The sequence below is a fragment of the Castor canadensis genome, chromosome 7 (assembly GCF_047511655.1).
Source record: "Castor canadensis chromosome 7, mCasCan1.hap1v2, whole genome shotgun sequence".
NCBI classification, from domain to species: domain Eukaryota; kingdom Metazoa; phylum Chordata; class Mammalia; order Rodentia; family Castoridae; genus Castor; species Castor canadensis.
Window position 1 is genome coordinate 38,220,143 of NC_133392.1, and position 14,276 is coordinate 38,234,418.

The 14,276-nt window shown below is 39.9% G+C and overlaps 2 protein-coding genes across 3 annotated transcripts in view; one reads left to right on the forward strand and one right to left on the reverse strand.

Moving 5' to 3' along the window:
- Marchf5 (membrane associated ring-CH-type finger 5) overlaps positions 1–14,276 on the reverse strand; it is a 34,473-nt gene that overhangs the window by 19,517 nt on the left and 680 nt on the right. Inside the window, exons 1-2 of one of the 2 annotated variants that reach the window (XM_020166203.2) lie at positions 13,807–14,040; positions 1,491–1,693 (exon numbers count right to left, since the gene is read on the reverse strand). In XM_020166203.2, coding sequence (XP_020021792.1) covers positions 1,491–1,693; positions 13,807–13,841 — 238 coding nt within the window. In that variant the 5' untranslated portion in view covers positions 13,842–14,040. Of the gene's footprint in view, positions 1–1,490; positions 1,694–13,806; positions 14,041–14,276 lie in introns of those variants that run through there. The other variant, XM_074078778.1, reaches the window with a different exon arrangement.
- Positions 14,032–14,276, forward strand: part of Cpeb3 (cytoplasmic polyadenylation element binding protein 3) — a 179,367-nt gene continuing 179,122 nt past the window's right edge. Inside the window, exon 1 of the mRNA XM_074078776.1 lies at positions 14,032–14,168. The gene's annotated coding sequence lies outside the window, so the exon portion shown is untranslated. The remainder of the gene's footprint in view (positions 14,169–14,276) is intronic.

A 14,276-nucleotide genomic window follows, 5' to 3' on the forward strand; every position in this document is an offset into this window, starting at 1 on the left:
CCCTAGAGCAGGTATCTTCAGCATATTATGCCAGGAAAGAAGTAAAAAGTATGGGTTTATCTAATTTAGTACAAGTAAAAATAAACACAAAACAGTTAAGTATAAAACCTTAACTTTGACTTTGCAAACCAGACACCAATGTGGTGAAAGACTGCAGCAATATTTGCTTTGCCTTTTGGGCAGTACTGGGGTTTAAACTCAGGGCCTCACACTTGCTAGGCAGATGCTCTACCACTTGAGCCATTCCAACAGCCCTGCTTTTTCTAATGCTTAAATTATTTTAAAACATTGTTTTAATCTTATGATGAAAATATTTTAGGTTATCCTAAAATCAGCGGGGGTATGGCTTCAAAGGTAGAGCACTTGCTTAGCATGCTTGAGGCCTTGGTTTCAATCCCCAAGCTGGGATGAGTGGTGTGCATGAAGACCCGTCATGTGGTACACAAATTCCAAATATCTGAGGATACCACTTTCTCCACTATACCTTTCATATGAAGCAATCATTTCTTCCTATGCATTATGCTAGAGAAAAACCAATTACAAAAATTGTGTTTGCCTTATTATCTTCTTGCATTAGAAAAACACTTCATTATTGCCATTTATATACCATTAAAAAAAATGGGTCTGGTATCAGTATGTACAGCACCTACAAAAACAATATATAATAATTTCTCCTTTTTTTTAAATGAATTCCATGCCCCTTCAAAGTTATTATTTCCTTTGCTGTCCAAGAACCCAAACTGCCTTCCTATACCTTTGTTATAGCCAAGGGTGATATAACAACTAGCATGATGTGAACATCAAAGAGAATACACCAGCTCAGAAACGTATGCTGCAATGGAATAGGTTCACTAAATATTAGCCTTACACAGCTTCTTCAAGTGGGTGTACTTTTTCCACCCTAGCCCCATTCTTAAAGTCCCTTGGGTATTCCTTGCCTGCCAATTCCCAGAAAAGGGCCTAACAGTTTTCAGGAAAGACAACCATATAAATTGGACTCCAAAGATGAACTTAACTTTTAATGTCCCTACAAAAGTAGGACATTCTTCCTTAGCAGAAGAATTAAAAAGAAGTATTAGAAAGACCACATACTGAAATGGCCTGAACAATATATACACATATGAATAAATAAACCAAAGAAACAAAAAACAAAAACAAAAACAAAAAAGAAAGACCACATACTGCCTCCTTTCTTCTACACCATCTCCAGAGAAAGAGACTTTTTAAGTCTGCTTTTTTATTATATATAGCTTTGTTCTTTGATTATGTCCACATAGGTATGCAAGTCCTTTCTTTTTTCAACCAAATGAAAACAGTTAATATAAAGACAAATGGACAGATCTGGGCATATATTAAGGATATTATAAATTGCTGGAAAGGAATACAGAAATCACAAAAGGCAAAGAGATGGGTCATTGAAAAATAAATTTGAAATCAGAGTTATGTATGGTGACATTAAACACATCTGCGTTGTTTTTAAAGCTTCTTACCCAACTTTGGAAAAACTATCAAGTATTCAGCATTGCACTGAGGACACGCCACTCGGGCTGTACTGTTTCCTCTTTGTTTTTCATCCACCCAGCGCTGCAGACAAGCTTGGTGAACCCATTTGGTAGATCCTCTGCACCTGCATGGTCTCACCCACTCAGCTGTTCTATCATCTTCATCAGTGGCAAAACACACCCAGCAACTTCTGTAAAATAGAGAAAAATGACATTTTAGGATCCCAGCTTAATGGGATGAATAAACCTACTGTGTTTTATTATAGAACCTCTGCCCTATGTTAAAAGACTAAGGAAACAAATAACAACCAATATATTCCAATATAACGGTTTCTTCATTTTTGCATTACTTCATCTTCCTCTTCAGAATCTTTTTTTTTTTTTTTTCTCCCAGTACTGGGGCTTGAATTCAGGGCCTACACCTTAAACCACTTCACCAGCCCTTTTTTGTGATGGTGTTTTTAGAGATAGGGTCTCTTTAACTCTCTGCCTGGAGCTGTTTTTGAACCATAATCCTCTGGATGTCTGCCACCTGAGTAGCTAGGATTACAGGCATGAGCCACTGGTGCCCGGCTCAGAGTCCTATGTTTCATGAAGTTTGTTTTAGTGTAACTTCCTCCATCCTTCTGGTAATTCTGCATACTTGCTAGGGAATCAAAGTATAAAGAGACAACCCTTGAGTAGCTTTTTTGAGGCACAGAATATGTGGAATCAAGTGCTCTTCCCATTTCAACACCAACATCTTGAACATGGAAAAACAAAGTATTACACGTTGATTTTACATATTGTTTCAATTTTTTCCCCTCCACCTTTTTTTGTGGTGCTGGGGATGGAACTTAGGGCCTCACACATACTAGGTAAGCGATCGATCTACCACTGAACCACATCACCAGCTAATTCAATTTTAAACTAAGGGGGTAGGGGAGAACTCACCCATTTCTCTTCCTGATAAAGTATGACTATAAGAAGAGAAAAAGAATACTAAACAATTTTTTTTTAAGTACAAAGGAGGCTGGGAATCAGTGGCTCTTGCCTGTAGTCCTGGCTACTCAGGAGGCAGAGATCAGGAGGATCTTGGTTTGAGGCCAACCAGATCAAATAGTTCTCTACCTTAAGTTCAAACCCCATTACCACCACCACCAAAACAAGCAAACAAACAAACACCCACCTCCCAACACTTGGCCCCCAAGTTCAAAACCTCAGTCCTACCAAAAACATACAAACTCTAACACTTGGGAGGTGAAGGCAAGAAGATGGAGTTCAAGGCTAGTTCGGACTACATAGCATGACACTGTTTAATAAACACGGGCTAAGAATATAGCTCAGAGAGAGAACTTAGCTAGCATGGGCAAGGCTCTGGGTTCAATCTCCAGCCCAACAAACAAACATAAAAATCCAAAGAGGATAAGAGAAGGGGATGAATAACTTTAGGACAGTGATATGATAAATTTCCATTATAGGTATGACTAGTTCTCCTTTCTCTGGAATTAAATTATACTTATCACATCTCAAATCTTTTTTTTTTTTTTGTAGTGATGATATTGGGGTTTGAACTCAGGGCCTTGCTAGGCAGGCGCTCTGCCATTTGAGCCACACCCCCAGCCCTATATTTCAAATCTAAAGGCTTCAAGTCTGAAATGCTTATTAAAAAATTCTATTACATAGTTATGTAAAAAAAATTTTTGTTCAAGTGGGCACAGTACACACAGTTATAGTTCCAGCTACTTGGGGCTCAGATTGGAGGATAATTTGAGTCCAAGAGTTTGAGGCGAGGATAGTCTGGGCAATATAGCAGGATTCCGTCTTTTAAAAAATGAAAACTCACTTTTCTTTTAAAGGTACTTCATGGCTGGCAGAGTGGCTCAAGTGGTAGAGTGCCTGCCTAGCAAGCGTGAGGCCTTGAATTCAAACCCTAGTACTGTCCCCCCACCAAAAAAAAAAAAATCCCTTAAAGATAATTCATGAAATCTAACTTTTACTTGTGGAATTAGGTTGTAATTCTTTCTTTCCACCCAATTAAAAGAAGTTTTTTAATATGGATTTTAAAATTATTTTCCCCTCTAAAACAAGTTTTGACACTGATTTCCATTAGGGCAAATAGTTTAACTCAGTGAGACCACTGTCTCCTCTCTGCCTCTGTTAATGTTTGCCTGAAGAAGTGGAACAATGTCTAATTGAAGTCTGTTACTGCCTGTGCATTTTGCACTTAATTAGGTAAGTGGTTTCTATAGAACTATAGCTCTGTCAGAAAGCCCACAGAGACAGGTGCTACGGAAGGATGAGGTCTCCAGTCCTGGTGGAACATGAATTCCAATGTGTGCGCCAATCAAAATCCTTCCATTAGAACAGGGAATAAAGTCAAAATCCAAAACTCATTTTATTTAGTTTTAAAATTCAGTCAGATTTCATAGGACTTAGGCAGAATTAGGAGGTAGGTAGTTTCTTTAGCACTCTGACCCCTGACCCATGAAGCTAAGCTGTCTGAGCCCTCATTCTGTTTCATTGTCCTTGTTCTGCTGTCCTAAAATGCCTTATCTTTTTTTTCTTCTATAAAAATAAAATTTTTTTATCTTGGTAGCCAGCTGTGGCAGTGCACATCTGTAATACCAACACCTGAGAGGATGAAGCAGGAGGATAGTGAGTACTAGGTCCAGCCTGGGTTATACAGCAAGACCCAGTCTCAAAAATAAAATAAAAAATCCAGCTACTTGGGAGAATCATGGTTTGAGACCAAACCCCCAGAACATTAGGGAGACTCCCATCTAAACAAATAAGCTGGTATGGTGGGGCACTCCTGTATTGCCACCTCAGCAGTAGGCATAGGAAGATCATTGAGTATTCCCGGGCAAAAAGTGTGAGACCCTATCTGAATAATAACCTCAAGTAAAAAGGGATGGAGGTGTGGTTCAAATGATGAAGCACTGCCTAGCAATTTTAATACCTTGTAAAGGTAAGAATAATTGACCTCTTTCCATTTCAGAGGACAAGGGCTGGTGGGGAGGAAGGGTGTAGCTCAAAGGTAGAGCCTTACCTAGCTTTCCAGAGGCCCTTCACCTAAAAAAAACAAAGCATAAACAGTGAAACTAAAAACCTTTCAAAGTCTACCCTGTCCACCCTCAAGGAAAAAAGAGTTTATAATTTCTGACCAAACATAAGAGTTTCTCTTTAAGGCTTTTTGCCTTCCGTTTTTCCAATCGTTTAACTGTCTGAGAACTCAGTGCTTGATGATCCACAAACATTACCTGGAACTTGCTAGCAATCCAGTTTTCAGGCCCCAGCTCAGATCGACAGAATAAGAAATGCTGTGGGTGTGTAAAAGTTTTAACAAGCCTTCAGATGATCCTGATAACTGAAGTCTGAAAGACTTTGCTCTAGCCTTTCTTCTTTTTGTAAATCTCAACTTACCATAATTTAGACATTAAATTCCATTTTACACTCACTGTATTAAAATTTTTATATTATTTGGTTGTTAAATTTATCAGTAGGAAATGCCTAAGATTTTTTTTCCCAAGAAAAAAATTAATTTTTTATTTTCAGGATTCTAGGTGGTTGAAGAACCTGGGCTTTGGAGACAGACTGCCTGTGTTCAAATCCCTGCTCATCACTTGTTAGATATATAATGATGAAATGTTCACCTTGTGAAGGAAGGGGTTCTTAATCTGGAGTTTATGAAAAATTTAGAAGGGGTTGGTAAATTTGGTAGGGAAAAAAATTACATTTTTTTTTTTTTGGCTAAAGTAAAGCTAAATAAAATTTAGCTTTTTCTTCTATGTAAGGATGTAATGTTAGGAGTACAGGAATTAGAAATTAGTAAATGTAGCAATCAGAAAATTTCATATTATTTTATAGCTGCGCATTAACAGCCCATTACTAATTTGAAGTTGGTTATTAGACCAACTAAAAAATACTGTATTTTTGATAGTTGTATTTCAATATAATTGGTTTAATTTCTAATCCTATGTATTATTTTATTTTTTCAAAACATTCTGAGAATGTAGACTGGCCTACAAGTTGCTATGTAGCATAAACTGGCCTCAAATTCAAGGGCCTCCTGCCTTAGCCTTCCAAGTGCTGGGATTACTGGCATGTACCCACCACACCCAGTTCTATAATCCTTTTTTTTTGTGAAACCAGAGTTTTAATTTAGGGCTTTGCACTTGCAAAGCAGTTGATCTACCATGAGCCACATCTCTAGCCCTAGAATCCTTAACAGTAAAATTTACAAACAGTATAAAGAATAAACATGGCTGGGTTGCCTTAAATCTAAGATTATTCAAGCTCTTCTCCTAAAACAATGTGAGAACCAACTAAATACATTTACTTGATGCCACAATAAATTACCCTTACAGAATTTATAGTCTAGTGCATACAAGCATCAAATAAAAACATTAAGTGCCAAGAAAAGTCATCAGAAACCATAACACAGAAATGTGATGATGAAAATAATAGCATGAAAAGGAGATAACTACAGATGATGCAAGATTGGAAATAAAGAGTATTTGCAATAAGTAAAGCAGCATAAGCAAGGTTAAAGATAGAAACAAGTATATACTCATCAGCCAATGTGGTTGGAGCAGAAAGGTTTTAGTAAAATAAAGCTAGATGTTACAAACTGGTTGGGAAAAAAATAACAGACAACCTCACTTTATAAGGCCCATTTGTGACACAACCATGATTTATCTGATTTTTAAAAAAACACGTAGAGAAAAGTGGGGAAGGGGAGACTTATTAATAAAACTTTCTTAGTAGTACATAAATTCACTAAGATATAGTTATCTAGAAAAAGCTTTTCAGTGAGTTTATCTTGGTATTCTCAAATTACAGGTGTTTATCTTGGATTACAGTATTAAAAGGAACTGGAAAACCAGAGCTGGATATGGTGACACAGTAATCCTAGTACTTGGGAGTCAGAGGCAGGAGGATGGAGAGTTCAAAACCAGCCTAGGTGTCAGGGCACTGGTGACTCATACCTGTAATCCTAGCTACTCAGGAGGCAGAGATCAAAAGGAACAAGGTTCAAAGCCAGCCCGAATAAACAGTTTGTAAGACCCTATCTTGAAAAAACCCATTACAAAAACGGGCTGGTGGAGTGGCTCAAGGTGTAGGCCCTGATTTCAAACCTCAGTATGGCCAAAAAAAAACACCCCAAAACATAACAGCCTGGGCTACATAGTGAGTTTGTTGCCAGCTTAAGCAACATAGTCAGACCCTGCCTCAAAAACTCAAAGATTTCCATCTTTAAAGTCCAAGATATTCTCACTAAGACATACCAGCTCTTATCATGAAATAATAACTTGGAGTTTAGGTAGATTTTTTTCACTCATACCAGAAACATTGAGAAGGCTTCTGAAAATATAGATAAACAGGCCTTATACTCCAGAAATTTGATTTCATTGGTCCTGGGCAGGGCTTAAGCATCCATCAGAATTTTGAAATGCTCCTCAGGAGAGAACTGTTTTGGAAATATCTCTAGTGTGCTCCTTACCTGATTCAGGTAATAAATATCCACTTGGTATAGAGACTAGGCAGGGCATAAGAAATGTGATAGCTGAGAAAGGTGTCTTAGGTGTAGATGAAGAATCACATCTTTGACTGCTGAAGTTAAAGGAATGGCTTGCTGACCCACAGCCTCAGTCTGACCATCCAAAGCCAAAAACTTCCCCACCCAACATGTGGGAGGAGTTAATGACAGTTTTCCAGGGCTGACTACCTTCATGTCTACAGAACACAATAAAAGCTTGAGGTCTTGGGACCTCTAGGGCAGTACTCTCTCTTGAGCCTGCCCACTCTCCCATCTAGAGTATATTTTTGCTTTGCTTTAGCTTTGTGTTAAAAAACCTGCTCCTGCTTAGGTCTCCTCTGTGTTTGTCACTAAATTCTTTCTCTGATGAGACCGAGTGATCTGGATCTGGTGACATATTTTGGCAAGCCAAGCCAGGAGACTTGAGGAGATCCCTACACAGGAGCGGGTGAGTTTATTTTTCTCTGATTCTGGTAAATCATCTGATTCCTTTGTAAGGGGAGGGGGCATTCAGTTTTACTTCTCATTCTGGACTATTATCTTGTAAAACTTGCAAAACAATACAGATTTACTCCTTTCTCCAGTGTCTGGGAGATGGAATATTAACCCATCAATTTGCCTTTTGTATCCTAAACTGTAACTACAAGATTAATATGTAGAAGACTTTGGGCTCTTTGTATATTTTCTCTCCCTTCTGCCTTCTTGCTTGTACTAAGAGGGTTTTGCTGTTCAAGGTCTTTGGAAGTTTTGTTATCTTATCCAGCCCTAACTAGAATGTTACATTCTGTATCTCTTAAACTCACCTACATCCAAGGAAAAAATTGTGTAAAGGCATCCTTTTAAAAATCTAAGCAGCAGCAAAGTTTTCATAAGACCTGCAGCTTTGTGTGGACAAAGTGATCTTTGTTTTATTTCTGTCATGAATATGGTTTAGGTTAAAACAAGAATAATGACAAAAAAGGTAAAAAAATAAGTAGGAGATGGAGAGAAACAAAAAAGGTTATAAAGGAGAGCACTTTTCTGGGTTAGGAGTAGGCTTGCGTAAAGAACAGTGCTGAGCATGGACACGATGTGACTTTTAATGGCATCTTGTGGACAGTCATGTGCCAAAGAGGGATGAGAACTAATACAAAAGAGCAAGACAGTCTTGCCATGGGTACACTGGCACTAGATAGCCAGAACTTGAAACTGTGGCATCTGAATTGTCTCCACATGTTTTTTTGTTTGTTTATTGATTTATTTGGGGGGTGGGTGGGGAGTACTGTGATTTAAACTTAGGACTTTGTGCTTGCTAGTCAGGAGCTCTACTGCTTGAGCCACACTTCCAATTATTTTGCTCTGGTTATTTTGGTGATAGGGTATTGCTTTTTGCCCAGCTGATCTGGACCACAGTCTTTCCACTGTTGCTGGGATGGCAGGTATGTACAGCCATGCTCACTTCCTGTCCTCATCTTCCCCTTCATTGAAATGGGGTCTTGCAATTTTTTTTTTGTTCAGGTTGACCTTGAACTGCCATCCTCTTGATCTCAGCCACCCAAGTAGCTAAGCTTACAGACCTGAGCCACATGCACCCTTCTTGGATCAGTTTTTATTTAACTTTTGTTTTTTTTTTCCAGTACTGGGGATCAAACCCAGGGCCTCAGGCATGCTAGGCAAACACTCAACCACTGAACTACATCTCCAACCCCTTTAAATTTGTTTTTACAGCTGGTTGTGTATTTTTACCTGAATTGCTTGCTGGGGTCTGAAGACTCAGTTTGATGATCATGCACAGAGCAGTTTTAAGGAAAGGGTTAAGAATTCAAGATTGCAAGCCCGAAGCCCTGAGTTCAATCCCTAGTCCCACCAAAAACCAAAACAGAAAGAATTCGAGATTGAAGCCGGGTGTGTTGGAATTCACCACAGTTTCATCTACTTGGGATGCAGAGGCAGGAGGTCATGAGTTCAAGACGAGCTTGAACTATACAGCAGAATTCACAATTGGAAGAGTGCAAACAGACCCATTGCTATCCTGAAAACTTCAAGGTCACGTGTGGATATATGGCAGCAGAAAGCGTGCAGTTCACCCTGTGAGAGGCGGCTGGGATGCTCTGGGATAGCAGATTAAACATGTCTCAATTTAATAAATTTCTATAAGCAGGAAAAAAAAGAGAGAACATTTTTAGAGAAGATTTTTATATATAAGTAAGGTTTTGTCCAACAGAAAGGATTATTCCAAAATGGAAACAGGCAGGTAAAGGTAAAATCAGAAGATAAAAGTATGTCACAGAAGGACTGATAGGGTTTACCTGAGATACAACTGATAGAACATCGTAGGGCATGAAGAGATGTAAGAAAATAAATTAAGAGGACACTGTCTAAAAGTAAAGAATCACTCCAAAATGGAAACAGGCAGATAAGGATAAAACCACGGGAGTAAAAGTTTGTCACAGATGGATTGTGGTAGTGTTTATAATGAGATGCAATCGATAAAAACAAAGAAAAAACCCAACGCTGTCTTGAAAAATGTATTCTTACTACACTATATAATAAACTTTGCTATTGTTTTTACTACATTTAATATCTGGCTTGAAATCTCCCTAGGGAACACAAGGACCGAGTACCCCAGCGAAAACCCCAGTAATACACTCTTATTTTTTGGCTACACTTGTATTTGGCTTTGTACTTATCAAATTATAACCCACTGTGTTGGGCAAAAATTCTTTGATGACTTTATCCCTGGTAATTATACAAATTATTCACAAGAAGATTAATAAACTGAAAAAACTTTTTTTTGGGTAGGACTTTAGTTTGAACTCAGGGCTTTGCACTTGAAAAGCAGGCGCTTTACTGCTTGAGCCACATCTATAGTCCATTTTGCTCTGGTTATTTTGGAAATGGAGTCTCAAGAACTACTTGTCTGGGCTGGCCTTAAACCTTGATCCTCCCAATCTCAGCCTGCAGCCTCCAAAGTAGCTAGGATTATAGTCGTGAGCCACCAGCACCTAAACAAAAAAAATATTTTTTTAAAAGTATGGTGGTGCATGCCTGCAATCCCAGCACTCTGGAGACTGAGACAGGCTGAGGCAGGCTGAGGCCAGCCTTGGCTATATAGTAAGACCCTGCTTCAAAAAAAAAAAAAATCCCACCTTAAAAAAAATATTTTTCATCCACAAGATTTCTAATGGCCATAAAATAGCATCCCTTTAGAGGATATCCCATATTCTTCTCTGATTCCACCCTTTCTCAATGTCTCAGAATATTTCTGGGAAATTTAGTGAGGCCCTGTCTCAAACAAAACAAAAAAGAAGAAAAAGAAGGTATATTATTGATACAGAATTGTATGGAGATGCAGAAGCTAGTCCTATTGGAACAGCAAACAGAAGAAATTGAGAGAATGGAATAAAGTATAGATCAAATTCTTAATACCAAATGTAATTTGCTACAGAACAAGAATAAACTGCTTATTGTATATCAAGCTTTAAGGATAGTAAATTAGACAATACTAAGGGATATTATCAATCCATAGTAAACTTGGTAAGAAGTTTCCTCAAGAGTCAAACAACTTATGTGAATTTAATCACTGCAAATCAGAATATCCAGAAATGTTTTTAAATGATTTATTACAAGATCTAAGCTTATGGTTTTGGTCAATTGGAAAACAGTTCAGTTTCTTGCACAAAAAAGGAAGCTATTGCTAGGCACAGGTGGCTCATGCCTAGAATCCAAGCTACTTGGGAGGCTGAGATTAGGACGATCCCAGTTTAAAGGAAGCCTGGGCAAATAGTTCATGAGACCCATCTCCAAAATAACCGGAGTAAAATGGACTGCAAGTGTGGCTCAGGCGGTAGAGCTCCTGCTTTGCAAGCATGAAGCCCTGAGTTCAAACCCCATATCCACCAAAAAAAACAAAACAAAACAAAAAAAACCTCTGTTTAGTGGAAAGATGGCAAAAAGCATTTTTTCAGTTAAGGGGAAAGATTTTAAGATGTTTTTAAAATGAAAGTTTTCAAGTAAGCAAACAATTGCCTATAGAACATAAGACTTAATATAGTAAATTAACTAATAAAAATTAGTTATGGCTTATGGCTTTTGGAACATAAGACTTATGTTGCCCTATTAATACATAGATTACATTTTATCTAAAAGGAATTACAAGTGCTATTGATTAATGGATATATATATATGTATATACACATACACAAACACATAGGCACATCTAGCCATACATTTTAAAATTTTCTGTTAACAAACATAATCAGTGAGATTAAAAAAGTCTCTACTACAACAGTTTGGTCTGTTCAATTGTGTCAAAAATCCAAAAAAAAAACCAGACTTACTGAAATTTTAAAAGAGGAATGTTTCACTTATTGCTTAGTTTTGCACACATAATGAAAATACTATACTCAACTTTCCAAAGCAGACTCTATGAAAAGCAGTTAAAAACATTAAGAATATGTGTGCAAATGCTATGAATCACTGCCAGTCTATGGAATTGTGAAAAGGAATAGAGTTCTTTGACAATGTACTTTGGTTGAGTCAGAATTATTGTACTAACTCTAATTTGAGTTTCTTTTTGAAACAAAAGAAATGCTTGCCAAACATTCAATAATCAAAGGTTAAAAAAAAAAAGGCTATATATGATTTACATTGTGTCATCAGTATCACACTAGGTACCAATTAATTGAATTTCAATCTCCAAGGAAAAAGGAAAGCTTATTTGTGACCTGATTAGCCAACTAAGGGAATTTATGTTTTTATTTGACAAGTAAAATTTTGTGTCTTCTGACCTTTTGTCTCCCCAACCCTCTCAGCTTCTGATAACCACTCCATGTTACTGTGAGGTCGACTCTACAGGATTCCACATATAAATGAAATCAGTTAAAAAAATGTTCCTCAGGTGATTCTAATGTCGTGTTAGGTTGTTAATTACTGACCTAGGCAATAAAGGTCTTTGAAAGTCATGTTAAAAATCTACCTTTAAACTGGGTGTGGTAGTGCAAATTTATAATCCTAGTAGCACTAGGAAGAGGCAGGATGACTGAGTTCCAGGTCAGTCTGGGCTACCCCAGCTCAAAAACACACAGAACAAAAGAGCTGGCAGTGTGGCTCAACTGGTAAAGCATGAGACTAGCAAGTGTGAGGTCCTGAGTTCAAAACTCAGCACTGCCAAAAAAAAAAAAAAAGTTTAAATGTCTCACCAGCACTCTTGGCTTCCTTTTACTCTTATGGAAAACTCTAGAGTGTATAAAAGTCAAGACAGCTTTTTTTCTAAAAAGTTACCAAGCAAAAGTGGAAGGCCCTCAGAGAAACAAATATTTTTCTTTACAAAAAACCCTACACCAGAACAGGGTCTCATTTAATCTGAACTGACAGTGGCAGATGGTCTTCTCTGGACATATTTTAGTATGTCATGACTTGACAGTATGCAAAACTATAATGAAAGGAAATTTTAGGAAATGATCAGATACATAGACAACTAGTGAAACTGACCAATGCATGAATTAATTCATATAACAAATATTTTCTGAACAGATCCTAGGCTCTGTTCTAGGATTAAAGGTAAACCACAATGAGTAAGATTTTCCTTCCAGGAGCTTGTAAATGACATATATTAAAAGGGGTGGAAAGCCAGGCACACTGTCACATGCCTGTAAATCCCAGGTCTGAGGAGGGAGGCAACACAGCAAGACCTCATCCCCCCCACCAAAAAAAGGGGGTAGTGATGGTTCAGTTTAAACAAAACAGCTGTCAGAATGGTTGACTACCCCAACTAAAAAGTCAGTAACATGATTTCTATCAACTTAGATTTGTCTCAAAATTCTAAGCTCCAAAGAAAATGCCTTTCGCTGTGGGAGAAGCAGTACTACTACTCTTGAGTGATCTGAGTTCTGGGTGCCACTGACCCAGTTTAACATTTAACATCCTACAGCTGGATCTTCACTCAGAATGAAAAGAATGAACAGGGTGGCCAGTGATGTGTACTGAACCTTGTGAGCAACTATAGTATTATGAATACAACTGGTTACAAGAGGAGGCAAGAACTGGCTAGGGAAAAATGGATTTAGTCTCCAAAAACTCATGGTAGAGCCCACCGACTAGAATTTGAACAGCAGAGGGCGGTGCAGCCGACCTCAACTAGTGTTTCACCGACTGGAGCCCCCCAGAAATGGGCAAGCAGCCCCCAGTCCAAGCCGAAACTTTCAGTGGACTCAACGATCGTCAAGTGTGGTAAGGGTTCACGTGGCTGCTTTCCATAACCTCTACTCTGGTGTGACCGTTAAGGGGTCCCCGGCGGATACTCTGACCTTAACAGTTAGGGGGTGGGGACAGGATGGGGGTTGGGAGGAGAAATAAAATCAGACCATCAGGCTTTCAAAAGAATGCTTATCATTGGTTTTTGGAAAGAGGGTGAAAATTTTAAGGGGTAGGGGAGTCACTGCCCCGATAGACGATCTAGTTCTTCTTCCCAGGGACATCACGACGAGCACTTAATAATATGGATGGGAGAGGGGAAGGTAGGAAAAAGAAACTAATCTAGAGGTAAACACGAGCACTTCAAAACGGTGTCCAGCAAGACCAGACGCCATTCGTAACTAAGTTTTTAAGTCCAGGACCCAAGTCGCCCACTGGGCCCTCCCCCAGGCACCGAGTCCAAAGTCTGCACCTCCGGGTCCCCCCGCGCGTGGAACTCTTCCCGGCGCCCGGGCTCCGCTCTCCTGGCCTCGAGGCCCGGCGCGGGCAGGGCCAGGGCGAAGGTCGCTGCGGCTCCCGTTCCACCCCTCGCCCCAACGCCTCCCGTACCTGTCCAGCATCTGCTGTAGGGCTTGGTCCGGCATCTTCCCTGGTGCCAGCGCACTGGGCCCTCCCCCACAGACCCGCTTCAGGGCCAGGCCCAGGGACAATAGCACTGAGAAGTGGCCGAGTAGGCCTCAGTCCCGCGGCAGCCGCGAACCCGCCACCCAGCCTCCCCAAGCGGCTCCGCGAGGCCGGCGGCGGCGGTGCGCGGCCAGCGGGCGTCGGGACGAGGCGGTGGGGAGCGAGGAGGAGGAGCCTGGGGCGGAGAGGCGGCGATCGCGGCCCGGGTTCCTGCCCGTCGGCCCGGGGTTCCGGTCCATGGACCGCGGGCGCCGAGCTGCTGCCGGCCGAGGAGTTACCTCTGTGAGGTAAGAGTCGCCGCCTCCGTGCGCGCCGGGGTCACGACGCAGGGCGGCCCAGAGCAGCCTGGGAGATGTAGTCCTCGGACCGTCCCCGCTAGAGGCTGCATAGCCCGC